Source organism: Crotalus tigris, unplaced genomic scaffold, assembly GCF_016545835.1.
Source record: "Crotalus tigris isolate CLP2741 ecotype Arizona unplaced genomic scaffold, ASM1654583v1 scf7180000018301.7375997, whole genome shotgun sequence".
Classification (NCBI taxonomy): Eukaryota; Metazoa; Chordata; class Lepidosauria; order Squamata; family Viperidae; genus Crotalus; species Crotalus tigris.
In genome coordinates, this window is record NW_024096931.1 from 3,137,924 (window position 1) to 3,160,180 (window position 22,257).

General features: G+C 46.1%; 2 protein-coding genes across 6 annotated transcripts; one reads left to right on the forward strand and one right to left on the reverse strand.

Moving 5' to 3' along the window:
* Nucleotides 1-399: 399 nt before the first annotated feature.
* Nucleotides 400-3,773, reverse strand: FAHD1 (fumarylacetoacetate hydrolase domain containing 1). Of its 4 annotated transcripts, XM_039349769.1 has the most exons (3): nt 3,699-3,747; nt 3,253-3,290; nt 400-1,287 (listed from the first exon to the last, which is right to left on the reverse strand). In XM_039349769.1, the coding sequence occupies exon 3, from the start codon at nt 1,171-1,173 to the stop codon at nt 502-504; it is 672 nt and encodes a 223-aa protein (XP_039205703.1). In that variant the 5' UTR covers nt 1,174-1,287; nt 3,253-3,290; nt 3,699-3,747; the 3' UTR covers nt 400-501. The 4 variants fall into 4 exon arrangements, with proteins under 4 accessions (XP_039205703.1, XP_039205702.1, XP_039205705.1 ...); XM_039349768.1 differs by lacking the exon at nt 3,253-3,290 and having other exon boundaries at nt 3,699-3,773; XM_039349771.1 differs by lacking the exons at nt 3,253-3,290; nt 3,699-3,747 and adding an exon at nt 3,506-3,528.
* A 42-nt stretch (nt 3,774-3,815) lies between these two features.
* Nucleotides 3,816-22,000, forward strand: HAGH (hydroxyacylglutathione hydrolase). Of its 2 annotated transcripts, none has more exons than XM_039349766.1 (9): nt 3,816-3,975; nt 12,480-12,661; nt 13,602-13,666; nt 15,750-15,867; nt 18,231-18,339; nt 19,653-19,756; nt 20,095-20,196; nt 20,585-20,664; nt 20,936-22,000. In XM_039349766.1, exons 1-9 carry the CDS (start codon nt 3,912-3,914, stop codon nt 21,033-21,035), a joined length of 924 nt encoding a protein of 307 aa, XP_039205700.1. In that variant the 5' UTR covers nt 3,816-3,911; the 3' UTR covers nt 21,036-22,000. The 2 variants fall into 2 exon arrangements, with proteins under 2 accessions (XP_039205700.1, XP_039205701.1); XM_039349767.1 differs by lacking the exon at nt 3,816-3,975 and adding an exon at nt 4,025-4,396.
* Nucleotides 22,001-22,257: the final 257 nt, after the last annotated feature.

Genomic DNA, 22,257 nt, shown 5'->3' on the forward strand with positions numbered 1-22,257 from the left:
CCAGCATGGGGGAACTATGGCCCCTTCATGACTCGTGGACTTCAACTCCCAGAATCCCTGAGCCACCATGGCTCAGTTTTGAAACCTCTCCCTCTCCCCTCAGCATGGCTGGCTCAGGAATTCTGGGAGTTGAAGTCCACAAGTCCTGAAGGGGCCAATGTTCCCCCCCCCATGCTGGCTGGGGAATTCTGGGAGTTGAAGTCCACGAGCCATAAAAGAGCCAAGGTTCCCCACCCCTGAACTAGGCAGTTGGTGTATGTTTGTCAACATATCGTTACATTCTGGTTTATCTCATGTGCACATAAAGCCACTGTATCTGGTACTCAGTAGTTGGGATCTCTGTGAGAGAGGAGGACATATGAGAAAGGGCAATCAATGAAGGTTCTTCTGAAAACCTCAGGGTGGGCTGGGGGGGTGGGGAAGGAATCTGGCCCTCTTTTTTTCTTCCGGACAAAAGTCCCCAAGGTGTTTTTCATCTTCATCATCATCGACTTCCACAAATCAGGGGCGGCTTTTCTGCCGCGCTACCCGAAAGTGCATTCTCAGCAGCCCCTCAATGCCGGCTTCTATTTCATCCTTCTCTCTCAGAGCAGAAACTCCTTCAGGGGAACCCGTTAAGATGATGTCCCCTTCCTCCAGGGCGACGATGCCGCTGATGTAGCTGATGATGTACGGGATGGTGAAAGTCATGTCAGATGTGTTCCCTTCTTGGCGCAACTCTCCGTTTACCTTTAGCCAGATCTTCAGCTGATGTGGATCTGGGACTTTCTCCTTGGGCACAAAGTCGCTCACTGGACAGGAGGTGCTGAATCCTTTGGCCAGAGTCCAGGGGAGGCCTTCCTTCTTGCACTTTTCCTGGACGTCCCTGGCTGTCATGTCCAGGCAGAGCGCGTAGCCGGCCACGTGGCCCATGGCTGCTTCCTGAGGCACGGCCTGGGCTCTCTTCCCAATCACCACGCCCAGTTCCACTTCGTGGTGCAGCTTCTCACAATAGTAGGGCTGGAGGATGGGGCTGCCTTCCCTGACGTAGGCCGAGGAGGGCTTCAGGAAGAAGAGCGGCTCGGTGGGGAGGGCATTCTTCATCTCCTTGGCGTGGGCTGCGTAATTCCTCCCCACACAGAAGATGTTTTTGCCCCATTCCCAGAACTTGCCAATAGGCTTAGAAGAAGCCATGCTGCAAGGATCAGCGCTTCAAAACAGGAAAACCTGGGGGGCAGCACTTGCTGTTTAGCTTTGCTTGAAGAGCAACAATTTCTCCACGCAGGAATTTGGATCCTTATTTTCAGGCTGGGGGAAGAAAATGAGTAATTTAAAGGGTTTGTTCTTTTTTTCCCATACAGCTTGGTTTTGGTTTTTGCTTAAACATTCTACACACAGATCACTTATTTCTTTGCCAGATTATATGGAATGGAGTAGAGTAGAATAGAGTAGAATATAGAATAGAATAGAATAGAATAGAATAGAATAGAATAGAATAGAATAGAATAGAATAGAATAGAATAGAAAATGAATAGAACAGAACAGAACATAATAGAACATAATAGCAGAACAGAATAGAATAGAATATTCTTTATTGGCCAGGTGTGATTGGACACACAAGGAATTAGAAAAAACTCAAGCTGGCCTACATTAAAAATGCAACAAAAGTAATCAGAATACCAAAGGTACAAAATGAAATGATGCTATGGGGACTGATCATTGGTGAAAGAGTGTGCAGTTTTGGATACAGAAAGTGTGTGCTGTTTCTGTGCCGGCATCAGCTTTTTGGAACACCAATCCCCCCAAGATTCATTTCGCCCTGACCATAAAGATTCTTCTGGAGCCTGAAAACTTGGATGTCTTCCTGGGCAGGAAGGTCAGATTCTTAGCTGGAGCCTGTGAGGTTGTTTTAAAGGCCAACAAGGATGGGCCAAACAAGAGATAGATGGTCCTGGGGTTTTCAAACTTTTCAGGCTGGGGAATCCCTGATCAAGAAACAAGGGTCTAATGACAGAAAATGTGCTATATTCAAGGATTTGTGTGTGTGTGTGTGTGTGTTTGCTGCTGTTTTGTCCTTAGCCCCTAATGAAACCTACAGTTTTTGCAAAACTCTAGAACTCCATGGGACACAATTAAAAAAAACCCTCAATATAACCAGAACAAGTCAATTCCTTGTCTTTTGCAACTTAAAACAATTGCTACAGTCATCTAGAAAAGCAGGAATATGGATGAAATCCAGGTTCCTGCTCTTTCATGGTATATCTTATTCAGCAATTGCCTTCTAACATCTGGATTTGCAGAACAACCATCCTAATTGCAAACTACTGATGCTTCTGGCAGAAATCAACATTGCTACCAGCAGAGTCAGGTAACAGTGATCCTGTAACATTAATAACATAATTATCTTTTCCAAGTTGCTTGATTGCATTCAAACCACTTACCATATAGTACATTATTACGTATTACTCTATACCAGCAATAATTTGTCCGCACAACTACAGCATTAAGCCTAAAAATACATATTATGCTTCCTATGCCTTCCAGCATAATTTTTATATACCGTAGGCAGAATTGTTTAATGCTTCAGGAAAAAAGACAGATATTCCCCACTATTGCAAAAAAGGCTTTTTTGCCTACTTTTTTCATTTGCTGAAAATTATTATCTTGAAGCAAGAGAAAAGCCTCCAGATGATCTTCTCCCTCTGGGATTGAACTCTGCACCTCAAGACAGCCTTCCTGCATTTGGTCACTGATTAATGATTCTAATTAGGTCAGTTTGGACTCAGATTTTCTGGGGAACGTCCCTATTTCAACAGCGATTGAAAGCCTGATGTAAAATTGCAGAGGAAAATTTAACCCAGGGGTAGGCAACCTTGGCTCTTTTATGACTCCTGGACTTCAGCTCCCAGGAATTCTGGCTGGCTCAGGAATTCTGGGAGTTGAAGTCCAGGCGTCATAAAAGAGCCAAGGTTGCCTACCCCTGATCTAACCAAACTTTGTGAAGCTGATTGCTAAATAAAGGAGGAAGCGGGGATTGGCCCCCCTCCCCAGGCAAGGGGGCACGGGTGCGGGGCTCAGCCCCAGCCAGCCTGGCTCCCACACTCACCTTCTACCCAGCCTGACCCTCCAGCCAGAGGCTTCATTTCCAAACAGAACCGAATAATTCTTTATTGGACAAGCGTGGTTGGACACACAAGGAATGTATCTCTAGTGCAGAACTCTCAGCATACATATATACAACAAAGCGATATATACAGGTAGTTCTTGACTTACGACAGTTCCTTTAGTGACCATTCAAAGTTTCCACGGCACTGAAAAAAAAAGGGACCGATGACCATTTTTCATTCTTACGACCACGGCCAAGGGATCAACATTCGGACACTTGGCAACTGATTCCTATTTATGACGGTGGCAGCATCCCGGGAGATGCGATCCCCTTGGGTGACTTTCTGACGAAGTCAGTGGGGAAGCCAGATCTGTGTTCCTAACTGCAGAGATTCATTTAACAACTGCGAGAAAGACTCACTCAACAACGCTCCCGCTTAGCGACCAAAACGCTGGGCTCCACTGTGGCCGTAAGTCGAGGACTCCCTGCAAATCACCAGAGGCCCATATAGGAGAAGGTGGGAGGAAAGGACCAGAAGGACAATAGCACACGACGGGGGGGGTCTATTACTGGGGTAAAGAGGAGCCGGGGGAGCCCCAGAGCCGCCACTCACCTTCCCTTCCCGCCGCTTCTTCCGCAACCTGCCCTGGGCAGAAGCCCCGCCACGTAAGCCCCGCCTTGAGAGGGCGGGCCTCGCAGGCAGCGCGGCCATTGGACGGCGGCGGGGGCGTGGCGGCGGCGCGCCTGCGCCCAGGGAGCGCCCGGCGGAGCGGCTGGGGTCGGCCGCGGCGCGGGGGCTTCGGTTGCGGCGCCTCCGCTTCGGACCATGGTCTGCGCGGGCGGCGGGAGGATCGGGCCGGCTCTGCTGCTGCTGGGCGCGCTTCGGAGCGGTACGTGGCGGAGGGCGGCGGAGCCTCGGCCCGCGCAGGACGCTTCCCCGGCCGGCTCCTCTCGGGGAGGCTTCGGGCAGAGGCAGGGAGGGAGGCAGCCGGCGGGGCCGGGCGGCTTCCAGGAGATCGCAGCCCGCCGCCGGCCAGGGCCATTTGGGGCGCCCGGCTGGGCTCTGGACGCAGCGGCCGGATCCCTTTTCCCGGGAGGGCCGAGCCGGGCGGGGAAGACGCGGCGGCGGTGGCGGCGCTGGGTCGAAGTCCGGCGCGCCTCTCTGCCCTCGCCGCCTGTCCGCCCGCGGGGATCGGCCAAGCCGCCGCGCCGCAGCCCTGGCAGCCCCTCGCCGCTCAGACCTGGTGGAGGCGCTTTCCTGCCTTGCCCGGGTCCGAAGCAGGAGAAACGGCCCTTTTCGCTCTCAACGAGGCAGGTTCCCCTTGGATAAATTTCCTCCCGGTCCCGCAGTCGGGTTGATTAGCTGCTCCTGCTTCCGAAAGCGCCTCCCTTCCGTTCCTAGGAAATGGAGCGGCGGCACCTCTTGGGGGAGGCTTTGCTGGAGCCCCCCGTCCCCTCCCCCTCCCCACATGGCCTGCTGGAGAGCAGCACCCGGTTAGGCAAAAATGGAGATGGCATCGTTTTTCATTGATCAACTAACAGAATAACAAAGTTGGGGGGCTCCTTGGAGGTCATCTAGTCCAACCCCCTGCTCAAGCACATCGTTTCAGACAAGTGGCTGTCCAGTCTCTTCTTGAAAGCCTCCAATGATGAAGGAAGGAAGGAAGGAAGGAAGGAAGGAAGGAAGGAAGGAAAAAAAAAGAATAGCAGAATAACAGTTGGAAGATCCTGTAATGCAAAATCTCATTTTGGTTGATTGGGCAATAAAGACAAAATTTCTATTTCGGACTATAAAACTAGTTTTCCATCGCAGCTCAGTTTTCAAGTTGCGTGTTATTTGCCAAAGAAGCATTTTCAAAAAGATGCCACTTGCCCTTTTGACAAGTTGTTTTATACAGAAACATGCACACAAAGTTCAAAACCTTGAACCGTTGGCAGGTTTTCACCCAATGCTGACAAAACAAGTTCGATAAACTTCACAAATTCCCAGCCTGCATGGTAATGGTCCAGGATTTAAAGAGTTGTTGAGGATGATTTCAGCTGAAGTTTGCCTGTATTTCTTCTTGTAATTATTCGCACTGTTAGGTGTAATATCTTTGTTTAGATCCTGAAACCCAAAAGACGTTGTTTATGAGGAAAAAGTGGTTGCTTTGAAGGTGGCCAAGTTGCATGTTGATTAAGTTTAGGTTCCAGCTGATTCCAAGCTCTAGAGAAACATTTACATTGGCTTTCTTTCATCCGGTATCCTCCAGATGTGTCAGGAATATCAATCCCTGAATTCTCATGTGCGCTTCTGAGAATTATGGTGCTAAAAACATCAGGAGAGCACCGAGTTGAATAGAATAGAATAGAATAGAACAGAATAGAACAGAACAGAACAGAACAGAATAGAATAGAATAGAATAGAACAGAAAATAGAATAGAGCAGAAAATAGAACAGAGCAGAGGAATAGAATAGAGTAGAATAGAATAGAATAGAATAGAATAGAGAAGAGCAGAGGAATAGAATAGAACAGAATAGAATGCAACAGAAAATAGAATAGAATAGAATAGAATAGAATAGAATGAAAATAATGAAAATAATGAAAATAATGAAATAGAAATAGAACATAGAGAAACAAGGTTGAAAGGAACCTTGGAGGTCTTCTAGTCCAACCCCTTGCTCAAGCAGGAAATCCTATACCCTATAGCCATTTCATAAAATCATAGACTCACAGGGCTGGAAGGGACCTTGGAGATCTTCTAGTCCAACCCCTTGCCTAAGGCAGGAGTCCTTATTCCATCCTGGTCAAATGGCTGTCCAGTCTCTTGGTGAAAACCTCCAATGATGGAGCACCGCAACTTCTGGAGGCCAGCTGTTCCATTGATGAATCATTCTCACTGTCTCCTTTGTTCTAAGTTGGATCTGAATGATCTTCCAGCTGTTACTTCTTGTCCTGCCCTCTTCTCTGTGACAGTCCCTCAGATACTGGAAGGCTGCTATCATATCACCCTTAATCCTTCTCTTTGTTAGACTAGACATACCTAGTTCCCTCGATCATTCATCCTGTGGTTTAGCCTCCAGACCCCTTATCCTCTTTGTTGCTCTTCTCTGCACTCTTTGTCAGTCTCAACATCTTTTTCATATCATGACAACAAAACTGGAAGCAGTATCCCAAAAATGGTCTCACCGGGGCAATATAAAGCAGTACTGACACTTCCTGTGATCTTGAACTATCATCCCTCTGTTGATGCAGCCCAGGACTGCCTTGGCTTTTTGGGCAGCTGCAGCACACAGCAGGTTCCTACTTAAGAGGTGGTCCATTAGGACACACCTCACAGTTGCTACAGTTGAGCCAAGTATTGTCTATTCTATACCTGTGCATTTGGTTTTTCTTGCCTAAGTGTAAAAAAACCCCTTTTCTCACCACTGACTTGCATTTTATTAGATAGGGTCCAAGTCTGTCAAGAGCCTTCTGAATCTGACCAAAATGCTAAACCCATAAAAAACCCTCTTGAGTTAAGCTCTTGATGACTGCAGAAAAATATCTCCATGGTTTCTTTGGTAGCAGTATGGAAGTCATTTCCCCTTTTCCAAGATTTTTTTTTGACTTTCCAATCTAGCCTGAGTACTAAGCATCCCTAACCTTGCTTGGTTCTTTGAGATTAGCCAAAAACAGCTGGAGTGGTGCTGTATCTATCACGAGTGATATGCAGAATGTCTTCTGCCCTTAGCTAATCCATTTGATTACTGGATTCCTAGTATTAAATCTGTTGCCATCATATGATCAACCTGACCAACAGGTTGGTGAGAAAAGGATGGATTTCCAAGGACTGTAGATTCTTCTGCAACTAAGGGCAGTAGAATAACAGAATATTCTATTATTCTTCTGTCCTTAGCTACAGAATCTACAGTCCTTGGAAACCCATTCCTTTCCTCACCAGCCTGTTGGTTAGGTAGATCATACGGCTGACGACAACACTGGGAATCCAGTAATCAAATGGATTAGGTGATTTGCAGGAGAGGTGCCTTAAATAGTTATGGGGGATGGTGGGGGTTGTAGATCCAGAAATTCTGGGAATCGAAGACCACAAGTAATAAAAGGGCCAAGTTTGAAGACCCCTGCCCTATACCATTTCCTGTCTCTTTTGAAAGCCTCCAGTGGTGGAAGAGGGAGGGAGGGAGGGAGGGAGGGAGGGAGGGAGGGAGGAAGGAAGGAAGGAAGGAAGGAAGGAAGGAAGGAAGGAAGGAAGGAAGGAAGGAAGGAAGGAAGGAAGGAAGGAAGAATAGCAGAATAACAATTGGAAGGGACCTTGGAGGTCCTCTAGTCCAGCCCCCTGCTCAAGCAGGAGACCCTATACTATTCTAGACAACTGGCTGTCCAGTCTCTTCTTAAAAACCTCCAGGGATGGGTGGGTGGAGGGAGGGAGGGAGGGAGGGAGGGAGGAAGGAAGGAAGGAAGGAAGGAAGGAAGGAAGGAAGGAAGGAAGGAAGGAAAAAAGAATAGGAGAATAACAGTTGGAAGGGACCTTGGAGGTCCTCTAGTCCAATCCCCTGCTCAAGAAGGAGACCTTATACCATTCAAACACCTGGCTATCCAGTCTGTTCTTGAAAGCCTCCAGTGATGGAGCATCCACAACTTCTGCAGGTAAACTGTTCCACTGGTTAATTGTTCTCAGGAAATTTCACCTTAGTTCTAGGTTGCTTCTCTCCTTGATGAGTTTCCATCCGTTGCTTCTTGTCCTCCCCTCTGATGCTTTGGAGAATAGATTGACTCCCTCTTTTTCGTGGGGGTCAATCTCTTTAACCCTAAAGTTCTGAAGGTTTATTAAGACAGACATATGCTGTGATGACAAAGTCTTTTTTCGACGCTTGCCTCGGCTTTCCCTCTCCCATTACCTGCCGAGGAGAATTGCAGATCCAGCTTTTCCAGTTTGAAGTGGTGACTTTTGTCACCCAGGGAGCTTCTCACTTTCCCAGCTTCTGTATTCCTACTATGCTGCCATTGACTCTATTGGTTATTTGGACGTTGCCTAGGCCAGTGTTTCTCTACCGTGGCCACTTTTAAGATGAGTGGACTTCAACTCCCAGAATTTGAGGGGTTGGGCTCCCAGAATATAGTCCTTATATTCTGCAATGACCAGCTGTCTGCAAGGCGTATAAATCCTCCCGTTCCCCACCATCCAGTCAGAGCTGAGGAAACTCAGGCAGGAAACCCTATACCAGTGGTTCTCAGCCTGTGGGTTGGGACCCCATTTGGGGTCGAACGACCATTTCACGGGGGGTCGCCAAACAATGCAGTCCGCCATTTTTCCCCCCCTTTTCCTTAGCTGTGCTACTCCCTTTTATTCTATTGGCTTTTGAAAGCCAATAGAATAGACTCTCTTGAATAGTGTCTAATTCTATTGGCTTTCAAAAGCCAATAGGAATTGTCCAGGCTGTCTCTGCCCTGCTGAGCCCGCCCAAAGCCCCAATCTGCAAACGGTGCTGCACCAGTTGAGTAGTCCTCGACTTACGACCGGTTGGGGGTCGCGGCATTAAAAAGGTTGAGAACCACTGCTCTAAAAGAAGGCAAATGACCAGCTGTCTGCAAGGAGTAGAAATATCCTGCCATTCCCCACCATCCAGTCAGAGCTGAGGAAGCTTCTTGGGTGAGAAGCGAAACGTCTTCAACGGAAAAACAAGAAAGTCCAGTTGCCTCCCAAAAAAAAAACACCTTTGGATCTCTGACGGCAAACAACATCTAGGAGGTGTCACACACACAAAAAAAGTTGGGAATCTTGTCTCACCCCACCCATCTCCATTCCCTGGGAGCAAAGGAGATGGGAGGAGAACATCTGGGTTAAGCCAGGCTATCCAGCCGGATTGTCAAGACTCCTGGCTGGAAACACCTTCCCAGTCTGCTGAACCCCAGAACTGGCCGGAGGCTTGCGAGCCAAGAAACAGCAAGAGGGACTGTTTGGGGCTGAAGTTTTTAACGCAATTCGTAAGTTCTCCCTTATCCTTTAAGAGGCTTGCGTGGTAGAGAAGCATTGCCTCCAAATGACCAGCTTACAAATGGTTTTCTAAATTTGGTTCCTGATGTTAGGGACGGTATCAGTAGCTTGGACTGTGAATGCTTACCTGTTTACTTACAAGGGTTTTTTTTCCTGGGTTTTTTTTCCCCCCCTGGTTTTAATTGTGCTTTCCGTCAGTTTTATTGCTGGAGTCTTTGGCCACTGGGAAAAAGGAATTTACTCCCAGATTTGTAAGAGGATATGGAGGTTGGGGCTGTGCAGAAGATCAGGCAGAAGGAGTGGAACATTTTTTGACTTTAGAATTTTGGGGTCATGTTTGAAAGCAGACACCTTAATTCACTGGAGTATAAAAAGAGAGAGGGGAATCAAGTAGAATCAAAAGTAGAGCTGGAAGGGACCTTGGAGGTCTTCTAGTCCAGCCCCCTGCTCAAGTAGGAGAACCTATACCATCTCAGACAAGTGACTGTCCCGTCTCTTCTTAAAAACCTCCAGTGATGGAGCACCCACAACTTTTGAAGGCAAGCTGTTCCACTGGTTAATTGTCCTCACTGTTAGGAAGTTTATCCGTAGTTCTAGGTTGCTTCTCTTCTTGATTAGTTTCCATCCATTGTTTCTTGTCCTGCCTTCAGGGGCTTTGGAGAATAGTTGACTCCCTCTTCTTTGTGTCAGCCCCTCAAATACTGGAATACTGCTATCATGTGACCCCCTACTCCTTCTTTTCCCTAGACCAACCAAATCCAAATCCTGCAATCGTTCTTCATATGTGTTAGCCTCCAGGCCTTTAATCATCTTAATTGCTCTTCTTTAACACAGTCAGACTTGAAGGGTTCTGTTCTTCTAGCCCATGGGTAGGCAACCTTGGCTCTTTTATGACTCGTGGACTTCAACTCCCAGAATTCCCGGGCCAACATGGGGGAACTATGGCCCCTTCATGACTCCTGGACTTCAACTCCCAGAATTCCTGAGCCAGCATGGGGGAACTATGGCCCCTTCATGGTGGACTTCAACTCCCAGAATTCTGAGCCAGCATGTTGGCCCCTTCATGAACTTCAACACCCGAGCCAGGGGGAACTATGGCCCCTTCATGACTCGTGGGAATTCCTGAGCCAGCATGGGGGAACTATGGCCCCTTCATGACTCCTTCAACTCCCAGCCTGGCTATGGCAGGAAACTCCCAGAATTCTGAGCCAGATGTTGAATGTCCAACGAATTCCTGTCTATGATGACTCGTGGGCCATAGCTTGGAAACCCCTCCCTTTCCCCTCAGCATGGCTGGCTCAGGAATTCTGGGAGTTGAAGTCCACGAGTCATAAAAGAGCCAAGGTTGCCTACCCCTGTTCTAGCCAATCTCTGAAGGCAGCTTGTACAGATCCAGGCCTGGAGGTCCTGCGTTCATTGTTCTGCATCTCTAAGCATGACTGCTGCTATCTCAAGTCCACAGAGCAGCTGCTGGCCTGTCATGATATGGTAACGAGTGATTAATCATCTAGCCAGCAGGAGTTCTCCCTGGGTACTTATTAATCCATTTTCCCCCTTCTCTCATCAAAGGTTGCAGGTCAGTGTGGTGGTTCTGTGGGGTTTCTGGAGGCCCAACAAAGCTTGTAGCAGTCACCTGCAGCCCTGGGGAGGGTCTCTGTGCAGTTCTGCATTACACACATCTAAAGACTTTGTTTTTCTTTGAAGACCTTTTGCTTCTCATCCAAGAAGCTTCTTCAGCACTGACTGGATAGTGGGGAAATTGAAGGATTTATACTTCTTGCAGACAGCTGGTCATTTGCATTCTGTAGAGAGTCGTTGAGCCCATTTGGAGTCCCAATGGTGCTTGTTCAGGAGGCAACTGGACTTCCTTGTTTTTCTTCGAAGACCCTTTGCTTCTCATCCAAGAAGCTTCTTCAGCTCTGACTGGATGGTGGGGAATGGAAGGATTTATACTCCTTACAGAAAAACTGGTCATTTGCATTCTTTTAGAGAGTCGTTGAGGCCATTTGGAGTCCCAAAGGTGCTTTTTCAGGAGGCAACTGGACTGTTTTTTTTTTTTTTGTGACGACGTTTCACTTCTCATCCAAAAGCTTCTTCAGCTCGGACCGGATGGTGAATCGAAATGTCTTCAAAGAAAAAAGCACCTTTGGGAAAAGCAGGACCCGGATGACGGAGAACCTTCACAGACATTTAGCTAGGCCATTTGGAGGCTTATCTGTGTCCTCAGGGTCACCTGAGTAGTACAGATGTGTGTGGAGCAACTTTGGGACAACCATGACCTGGATGACTGAGAATCTCCATAATGGACATCTGAAGAAAGTGTTTAGGGAGATTAGGTGGTGGCCCAATTTCTCTGAAGGAAAGAACTTTGCTTCCTAAAAGATATCAGCTGTTAGCAAATCCAGGCAATCGCTGCTCTTGTGGTTCTTACTGTTTTTCCATCTCCCTTCGGAGCGAGAGACGGGCCGATCTGATCAGATCTGACTTTGACTCACTTGCTTTTTGAATCTCTGCTCTGACATTACCTGCCTCTCGTCTCTTTTATGTGCCTGTTCTTTAGAGGTGAAAGTGACCCAAAAGAACAGCAGTTACAAAGGGGACAGGAGAGTTAGGGCTATATGATTATATGGACCATATAGGATACAGCAGTATTCCAGTATCTATGGCAGTGATGGAGAACTTTTAGAGACCCAATGCCTAAACTGCAACTCAAAACCCACTTAGTTATCACTGGGTGCCGGGTGGGTGTGGCCGCAGTGGTCATGGCAGACTGGGTGGGTGGGGCCAAGGCGGTGGGGGGCCAGTCCCTCGCCATCTCCGGGGCACGGCACGTGTGCCCACAGAGAGGGCTGAGTGCCGCCTCTGGCACGCGTGCCATAGGTTCGCCACCACTGATCTAAGGGGTTGCCATAAAGAAGAAGGGGTCAACCTAATCTCCAAAGCACCTGAAGAAGGACAAGAAGCAATGGATGGAGAGAAGCAAGCTAGAAGGAAGGAGAAACAATGAACCCGTGGAGCGACTTGCCTCCAGAAATTGTGGGTGCTCCAACGCTGGAAGTTTTAAAGAAGAAATTGGACCACCGCTTGTCTGAAATATAGCATTGGACTACTAGAAGACCTCCCTTCCAACTCTGTTATTCTGTTAAATCAGTGGTTCTCAACCTGTGGGTCAGGACCCCATTTGGGGTCGAACGACCATTTCACGGGGGTCGCCAAACAACGCAGTCCGCCATTTTTCCCCCCTTTTCTTTGGCCACGCCCCTGGCACCCGGTGATATATAAGTGGTTGGGGGTCACCACAACATGGGGAACTGTATTATGGGGTCGCGGCATTAGAAAGGTTGAGAACCACTGTGTTAAATGGTAAAAGCTTTCTTCTATTGTGGGAAAAGTTAACTTGGTTGCTTGTCTTCCAAAGGTTTTTCCTCATTTCAAGCCAAGTTGCTCCATCCAGAATTTGAGCGGCGACCTTCTCAGATTGTCTTGCAGGCCAACATGAAGGTGGAAATCCTTCCAGCTCTCACAGACAACTACATGTACCTCCTTGTGGATGAGGAGACCAAGGAAGCAGCCATTGTTGACCCTGTGCAGCCCCAAAAGGTATACTTCCGTCTTTTGGCCGATGGCAGCTTTTTTTGGCACTTCTTGAGGTATTTCCCGTCCTCCCTGATGGACTGGTTTTACTGTGTAATGAAGGCAGCCCAGCTAATAGTGTCTTTCTTTGCCCTCAAGAATGGAATGGAATAGAGGAATGGAATGGAATGGAATGGAATGGAATGGAATGGAATAGAATAGAATAGAATAGAATAGAATAGAATAGAAATATAGAATAGGAATATAGAATAGAATAGAATAGAATAGAATAGAATAGAATAGAATAGAATAGAATAGGAATACACAATAGAATAGAGTAGAGTAGAATAGAGCAGAGTAGAGTAGAGTAGAATAGAATAGAATAGAGTAGGAATAAACAATAGAATAGAATAGGAATATAGAATGGAATGGAATAGAATAGAATAGAATTATGGGATAGAAGAGAAGAGAAGAGAATAATGGAATGAAGAATAGAATAGAATAGAATAGAATAGAATAGAATAGAATAGAATAGAATAGAATAGAATAGACAATAGAATAGAGTAGAGTAGAATAGAGCAGAGTAGAGTAGAGTAGAATAGAATAGAATAGAGTAGGAATAAACAATAGAATAGAATAGGAATATAGAATGGAATGGAATAGAATAGAATAGAATTATGGGATAGAAGAGAAGAGAAGAGAATAATGGAATGAAGAATAGAATAGAATAGAATAGAATAGAATAGAATAGAATAGAATAGAATAGAATAGAATAGAATAGAATAGAAAAGGACCTTGAAGGTCCTCTAGTCCAGCCCCCTGCTCAAGCACGAGAACCTATACCATTTCAGACAGGTAGCTGTCTAGTCTCTTTTGTTCCACTTCTGTCATTTACGGCTATTTGTAAATAATAATAAATTACAATGACAACAATAACAATACTTTCATTTTTCACTGTTTCTGCTAGGTTCTGGATGCAGTCAGGAAGCATGGAGTGAAACTGACCACCGTGCTCACTACACATCACCACTGGTAATCCTTTTTTATTGCGTGGCTTCAAAGGCTTTGCAGCTGAATACAACGGGGCGCTAAGGGGGCAGCCCTCCTTTTTTGGGGCACCAGGATTTTCCCCATACAAAGAGTAATGGCCAGACTGTAAAAACATTTTCTCCTGGGCTCATTCAGGTCAGGTCTGCAAATGTAGATGTCATCTGCCATTTCAGTTATTGCTGTCGTCACGGCTTCCCAGACAAGGAACTCTTGAAGTAGTAATTTTCCAAAATGGAAGGCTTTTCTAGGGAGGAAAGAAATAATTAATTTTTTTTGATCTCTTAATTTGACCTGTTTTTCAAGTTGACTTGACCTCTTTTCAAATCAAGTACTCACGGAAGGCTGTGGCTGTCAGTGGAGTTTGAATTGCACCACTTTTGAAATGAAATTTAATAATAATAATAATAATAATGATGATGATGATGATGATGATGTTGGAAGGGATCTTGGAGGTCATCTAATCCAACCCCCTGCTCAGGCAGGAAACCCTATACCATTTTGGACAAATGGCTGTCCAGTCTCTTCTTAAAAACTTCCAGTGTTGGAGCATTCACCGCTTCTGGAGGCAGGTTGTTCCACTGGTTAATTATTCTGACTGTCAGGAAGTTTCTCCTTAGTTCTAGGTTGCTTCTCTCCTTGGTTAGTTTCCATCCCTTGTTTCCTGTCCTGCCTTCAGGTGTTTTGGAGAATAGCTTGACTCCCTCTTCTTTGGGGCAGCCCCTGAGATACTGGAAGACTGCTATCCTGTTCCCCCTCGTCCTTCTCTTCATTAAACTAGACATACCCAATTCCAGCAGCCGTTCCTTATTTGCTTTAGCCTCCAGTCCCCTAATCATCTTTGTTCCCAAATTCTGGATTGCTGCACCCCAGGGCCTGACAGCAAACTCACAGAGGTACACCAAGAGATTGAGAGAAAAACTGGATTGAAAGAGGAGTAAAAAAATCCATCTGTGTTAGAATTGTTAGAACGCCTCCCTCAACAGAGGGGGAGGAATCGGACACCACCTATCTCCAGTTTACAAAGCAGCCCTTGCAGCAGTTCCAAGAAGGTTCCATCCCCATTTGCATCCTAATTCAGGTGACCCTGAGGGCACAGGTAAACCCCCAAGTGGCCTCGATGTCTCTCAGAGAGAGTGCTAATGATCAGATGACTGCAAAGAAATGCAATCCTTCCATTGGGTCATCGCCATTCCTTCCCCCAGACTTCTGATTCAGGACACACAGACTCTGATAAAAGAAAATTACATCTAAAAGTGCCAGTTTGCATGGCATACTAAGCCAACATCCTGTTTGCATTGGGTCTTGCATAAATCCCACCAGGGGTGGCTCACTCAGCATAAGACAGAAGTCTTCAAACTTAGCCCTTTTATGACTTGTGGACTTCAACTCCCAGAATTCCTCAGCCAGGCACGCGTTGAAGTCCACAAGTCATAAAAGGGCCAAGTTTGAAGACCTCTGCTCTGGAGCGATGTTTCTCAACCTCAGCCACTTTAAAGTTGGGTGGACTTCAACTCCCAGAATCCCCCCTGCCCATAGCTTAGGCGGAACAATGCCTGGCTGAGGAATTCTGGGAGTTGAAGTCCACAAGTCATAAAAGGGCCAAGTCTGTAAAAAGTATTATCTAGCTTATGAGTAAATTTTAGATTATTATTAATAGTTCAATATGGTTGAATTTATATTAGTTTTAGTATTATGGTTTAATTATATTATTATTTTTGTTTTTAATTTGTTAATATTTATCTTGAAAAGGAGTTAAAGTATGTTATGGATTTGATTGTTAGTACAGTTGGGTAAAGTTAGTTAGATCATGATTGTTTATTTGTAACCCTGTAATCAGCTCTGGGAAGTAGGGGAGGGGTGGGAGGGATTTGGGATATATATTGTATGAAATTTTTAAAACTTTTTTTTTTTTTTTAAAAAGGGCCAAGTCTAAAGACCCCTGGCCTAAGATGACTCTTTTCCAAAAAGCTCGGACGGAATGGCCGTTTAGCTGGACGTGGGTTTTCAGCTAATGCTTCTTCCTGTGTCTGCACAGCCTCCAACCTCTGACCTTTTAACCTTCTAGGGACCATGCTGGGGGCAATGAGAAGCTTGTAAAGATGGAGCCGGGGTTACGAGTGTGCGGGGGAGATAGCAGGGTTGGAGCCCTCACCCAAAAAGTCTCTCATCTTACGACATTTCAGGTAAGAAAAGAAAAAAAAAGGAGGGTGGGAAGGATAGATTGCCCAGGCATTTTTTGAAACATGCATCCTATTCAGGCTTGAAAGGGTCTGCCTCTCCTGTGCGTAATAAATAATAATAATAACAATAATAACAACAACAACAACAATAATAATAATAATGTTGGAAGGGACCTTGGAGGTCATTGAGTCCAACCCCCTGCTCAGGCAGGAAACCCTACACCATTTCGGACAAATGGCTGTCCAGTCTCTTCTTAAAAACTTCCAGTGTTGGAGCATTTACTGCTTCTGGAGGCAGGCGGTTCCACTGATTAATTGTTCTCACTGTCAGGAAGTTTCTCCTTAGTTCTAGGTTGCTTCTCTCCTTGATTAGTTTCCATCCGTCGCTTCTCGTCCTGCCTTCAGGCGCTTTGGAGAATAGCTTGACTCCCTCTTCCTTTATTCTCCATTCTGGTGGGGAGGGATCTCTCTTGACTAGATGTGGCAAGCTTGAGTTAAAGGGCCAACTTGGGGGTGCCCAGTTGCTTCACAGCCTGGTTCACATTGATATCTGCCCTTACCTTTCATGGGTCCTTGCAATGCTCCTCAGTCCTTCAGTGCTTTGCTGAAATTGGTGGACATTCATCACCCTTTTTGTCTTTCTGCTGCAAATGAATCTGTGCAGTCCACGGAAAACAAACCTCGGTCTATTGGCCCGCTGTCTCTTGAGGGGGCGTTTCATGTACATGGCCCCCAGCATGCTTTTTGTGCATCAGTGGGAAACCGGTGTGTGCAGTCGCGCCGTCTTGTGAATTTTAGCCAGGAGGATTTCTCAAAGGAAGGGTGAGCCTGTGGGAGAAGCAGCAAGCAGGTCCTATGAACTGGGCCTTCTTGTCCCATTGGATTTAAGGCAGCAAAATACCTTTACCTGGGCCCACTTTCTTAGCATGGGAAATGTCCGTTTTTGCGGGCTGCGTAGACTTTTTTACAGAGCAGGTCAGATGCATTTTGTCATACGGACACATTCGCTTTTTGGATCAGCATTGATCTTCTCCCTGGTTCACGGGTCAGCAAGCCACGGCTCCGGAGCTGCATGTGGCTCTTTGAGCCTTCTCCTGCGGCTCCCAGCCTCCTCCACCATTTGCAAAAAGAGAGAGAGACAGAGAGACACACTTGCGCTTCTCTCTCTCCCTCTCTCTCTCTCTCTCTCTCTCACACACACACACACACACACACACTGAGAGGGGGAAGAGGACTGGCAGACCAAGGGCAGGAGAGAGCCAGCCCAATAAAAATGTGTGTCAGCTTGTCGGAGAACAGCGTGAAGCCATCTTGTCAGGTGAGCAGAAGATCGGAGGGGGGGGAGAGAGGGAGAGAGAGAGAGGAAGGGAGAGAGAGAGAGAGAAGGAGAAGGAGGGAGGGGAGGCAGAGAGAGAGAGAGAACTCATGCACAGCAGCTTCTATTACTAGGTGAGCAGATCGGAGAGAGGGAGGGGGGAGAGAGGAAAGAGAGAGAGAGACAGAGGGAGAGAGAGAGAGAAGGAGAGGGAGAGAGAAAGAGGGAGAGAGAGAGAGAAAGGAAAGAGATGGAGAGAAAGAGAGGGGGAGAGAAAGGAAAGAGGGAGAGAGAAAGGGAGAGAGAGAGGGAAAGAAAGAGGAAAGAGAGAGAAAGGGAGAAAAAGGGAGAAAGAGAGGGAGAGAAAGAGGAAAGAGGGAGAGAGAAAGGGAGAAAGAGGGAGAGAAGAGAAAGGGAGAGAAAGAGGAAAGGGAGAGAGAAAGAGGGAGAGAAAGGAAAGGGAGAGGAAAGAGGGAGAGAAAGAAAGAGGGAGGGAGAGAAAGAGGGAGAGAAAGGGAGAAAGGGAGAGAAAGGGAGAAAGAGGGAGAGGAAAGAGGGAGAGAAAGAGAGGGAGAGGAAAAAGGGAGAGAGAGAGAGAGAGAGAGAACTCATGCACAGCAGCCTCTATTTCTTTTTAATTAAACTCTTCAATCAAGCTCCTGCTCCTTGCGTGAGTGTGCGCAAGTTCTGCAGCCCCCAGTGTTTTCTTTTCTCTGGGAAACGGGCCCAAGCGGCTCTTTGAGTGTTTAAGGGTGCCGACCCCTGCCCTGCTTGCAGAGCTGTGCTGGCACAGTGGTTAGAACGAAGCCAAATTTATCCTTCAGCTAAACAAGAACGGGGCCTTCTTTACCTCCCGCCTTGTGAAAAGTTCTCTGGAGCAGAAAAGCTTCAACACAGGGGACGAATGTGCATCCAGCTCAAGATCCACCGCAGCTTCTGTTGGATGTTCTGCTGCTTCCTTTCTAGTTTTGCGATGTCATCTGGGCTCTTATCAGAGTCAGAAACAGTGTCAAAGCATCCCTGTCAGTAACCAGGCAATTTCTCCCCTCAGGTGGGCTCCCTCAATGTGAAATGCCTCTCAACTCCTTGCCACACCTCTGGGCACATCTGCTATTTTGTGACAAAGCCGAACAGCTCAGAGCCGCCTGCGGTGTTCACAGGTATGCTCCAGAACCAGATGATTACTATGAGTAATATTTCTATGTTCACTTCTTTCCTGAAGGGAACCAGCGCACGGCACAAGCTCACGTTCAAAGAAGGGTCAACAATGAAACCAGTAAAGGAATCAAACATTAAAATAAGCTTATTTCAAACAAAAATCAAGTGGAAGGCAACCTAAAGGCTGTCTTGTCTCAGAGAAATTGGGACTTGAGAGGGTGAGCAGGCTTGAGCTCAGTTCCCATTGAGCAGAAATGTGTGTCAGTCAGATGTTTGTTTGTTGGGCTCTTCTGACTGAAAGTGTCAAATTCCAGTCCATCGTTGCCTGTCATTGTGTAGCTGATCCATTTCGCTTCACTGCGTTGGACTTTCGTGTTCCATGTTTTCACTGTAATTCTGACTTCGGAGCTTCAGATTTTCTTTTCCTGTAAGGCATCATCAGCCATTCCCAAAGGCTTTAATCGAGCTCCATCATAAACACCATTAATTCAGAGTATTACTCCTAGCTCCACCTCATAGCATGTTGACCTGCAGGTCCCATTGTTTGGCAGTGTACTGTCAGCTACTTCATATGGTCTACCCACATGGCAAATCGTAGGAGTGGTTTACTATTGCATTTTCCTGCTCAATATGAAATTCTGTGCTTGCCGTTATACTCCCGTCCTGTTCATGTTGGAGGCATCGTTTGAAGTGCTTCTAGGTTGAAAGGATTAGCCAGTGACATCACTGTAGCCCCAGAGAGACACCTGTGGGGACTGCTTCAAGGAGCTGGAGCAAATGACAGGAGCTCACCCCACCGTGCAACAGATCTCAGATCTCAAATGTGGACTTGCTAACTTTCGACTCAGCATCCTAACCGATGTGAGCTTCTGTGCTCCCACCATTGTACTAGAGAGAATATCCACCTACAGCATCTTCCTGTATTGATACAGGCACCTGCTCGCTTCAGTTGGGCAGTTAGAGTGACCTTCACACCTTGAGCAGGTGATCCTGCTCAGATTATACAGGTGTTCTGCACCCAGGAACTAAACAACACTCATTATGGTAAAGGAGCCCAGCGGGACTTGAAGACTGGTTTATAAAGGCTTATGCCTGTCAATAAAATATATTAGTCCAAAATAAACTAGCATTGTAGCCTAACCACAAAGTAGGCAGATTACATTTTTCTTCTGTGGCATTTGCAAGAACTAAACAAATGTGTAGGTTACTATTCATTCTATACAACCGTGTCCGCTGTTTGTGCTTTCAGCAGTGTACCAGTTCTTGCCTAGCATCGTAGTCGGTTTCTATTTTTTGAACCCCATCTTTCTTCTAGGTGACACCTTGTTTGTGGCTGGGTGTGGAAAGTTCTTTGAAGGAACCCCAGAAGAAATGTACAGGGCTTTGATTGAGGTCTTGGGGCGCCTCCCCCCTGAAACGGTATTTTTGTATGACTACTAAACCTCTTGGGGTGGGGGTGGGGGGCTGAAAGACAAGTGACCTGGATTTATACAGCATTCTAAACCTGGACGAACAAAAACAGAGTTTTCTACAAGTCCCAATCACAAAGGCCAAATATATCCTTCCCTGGCCCCATAAGACACCCCCCCACACCCCATTTTAAGCAATTGAGGCAAATAACATTGTCGAATATACATGAATCTGTCATTCATTTGCAATTGTTAAATAATGTTTTGGAAAGCATCTGGTGAGGCTGACCTGCAGTTTCTGAATTGGTGCCTTCTAATTTTCTCTTTTTCTGCTTCTTTCCCGGCTAGAAAGTCTATTGTGGCCACGAATATACCATCAACAACTTAAAGTTTGCCCGGCAGGTGGAACCAAATAATGCTGCCATCCAACAAAAGCTGTCATGGGCGAAGGCAAGAGAGTTTACACTTTCCTTCCTTGGAAAAAAACAGGAATGGCTCCTAAGAAGTTTCAGCTTGCTCTCTATGGCTGTAGGAAACTCCCATTTTGATTCCCCCAATGCATTAATGTGGCGGTTGACCCTCGCAGCCTGCTGTCTGGCCTTCTTCTTTCTTGGTTTTCCATGGTTTGTTCAGAGCCCTGGCAGAAATGGCCAGTTTTTCTGCTGGGAGGGGAAAAATGGCAAAGAAATAAAAACCAAAGAATCATTCTATGTTGCTTATGCCCACAACTGATGCAGCAGATTATCTGTTGATGCAGCTGCACAATAAATGTGTCCCTCAAGGCTTCTGTCTGTTGGAATTTTCTCAAGCTCTTCCCTTTTTTTTTTTTTTCCCGTAGGCCAAATACGATGGAGGTGAGGCAACCATCCCATCCACCATTGGTGAAGAATTCACATACAACCCCTTCATGAGAGTGAGGTAATTTCTCCATAACAGGATTGTGGTGGAGACATGGCTGTTTCCCAGCGGGTTTGAAAAAAAAAAAGCTGCCCCCTGACACTCAACAGAGGATCATAAACCAGCAATTAGTAGCTGATGAAGAACATTCTACTTTTATTTCAGCCCCAAATGTAGGAGCTGTCCTTTTATGAAAAGCTTCCACGTCCCCTTTCAAAGGCCAGGTTTTCAGACCAAGTTATTTAGGTTGAGAATCACTGCCCTAATTTTTTTTTTTCCCCTTTCTGGACAGAGAAGCAACCGTGCAGCGCCATGCCCGGGAAACGGACCCCGTTCGGACCATGGGAGCCATACGCAAAGAGAAAGACAACTTTAAAGTGCCGAAAGAGTAAATGAACAAGATCCCCTGCTGCTTTTCTTTTTCTGTTATTTAGTTCAGGAAATTGGTGTTTCATTGTCCTGTTTTATTGAGTTCATTCACATTATGGAATTCAGTAGCGGGGGGGGAAAAAGTCACCAAAGCACTTTACTCTTTAAAAAAAAAATATTATTGTGCCCTTGGGACTCAGCTGATTATTATTTATATTATTATTTTTAGCCTGATGCACAAAAGTTGTATGGATGTATCTGCAGGGGAGAGGCGGGTCTGTGGGTTTTGTCATCGGGGTCCAGTGCAGACGAACCTTGTTCCGATGACCTAGGCTTTCTGGGAAGGTGACTTTGAACCTTCTGCCTCTTGAGTTGAAATGCACATTTGAAAAACTCTGTGATTTTCCCGAACTTCAGAATGAACTTTTCTAACTTGGCAAAGGAGCATTTTGTGCTATTCTCAATGTTCCTTTCATCTAGACATTTGAAGTCATCTGCATGCGCTCTTTGCACGTGAGCATGTAGTTCCTCTGAGCACACCTGCCCGTCTCTCAAGGAACTAGCAGCAGGCTGGGAAATCCACAGAGGAGAGGTGATGTTGTCAGGAACAAGATAATTGAGGCATTTGTATATCTTTAAATAGGAAAATGGTGATTGTTTTAACAGCACAGCACTTTAAAAAGAAAAAAAAAACTTAAAATATATTTTAACTATCGTGGCTTCAACAAGAAGTGACTAGCAACTTCATTAAATCTTTTCAGCACCCTGGAAAAACTCTGAATTTTCAGAGATCCTTGTCTGCTGGGGAAGCAGTCACAAATGGAAAAAAAAATGTGTGTTCTTTCTTTCTTTTGCTTTATTTAAGCTGCCAAGGCACTTTGCACTTGCGAAGCCTTCAATGTAAACAACCTCCTTGAATTGTCATTCCCTGTTGATTCAGCTAATGTACATGTAAATAAATATATCTAATAAATATCACTTTAAGAGATTAAGACGTTTGTAAACCAACATGACCTCGACTGTCTTGGAAGGAGCCTGGTCAAAGGAAACATGAGTCTGTCCATGTCAAATTTTCAGGATACCTTCTTAAAACTGTCATTTCCTCTGTACTCTAATGTTACAAGCACCCTGCCTTCAGTTTGCACTGGCTGTGAACCAGTGGTATGATTTTGGTTCTTTTTCTTCATCCTCCTCCTCCTCCAAACTTCAACATGTTTTACAAGGTGTAATGGGTCTTTTTCCTGA

Excerpts from the sequence above, each read along its gene's own strand:
- FAHD1 (XM_039349768.1), bottom strand. The coding sequence starts at position 1,173 with ATGGCTTCTTCTAAGCCTATTGGCAAGTTCTGGGAATGGGGCAAAAAC.
- HAGH (XM_039349766.1), top strand. The coding sequence starts at position 3,912 with ATGGTCTGCGCGGGCGGCGGGAGGATCGGGCCGGCTCTGCTGCTGCTG. Across the intron at positions 15,868-18,230 it reads CTCATCTTACGACATTTCAG|GTGGGCTCCCTCAATGTGAA; the intron begins GTAAGAAAAGAA and ends TTCTCCCCTCAG. Across the intron at positions 20,665-20,935 it reads AACCCCTTCATGAGAGTGAG|AGAAGCAACCGTGCAGCGCC; the intron begins GTAATTTCTCCA and ends CTTTCTGGACAG.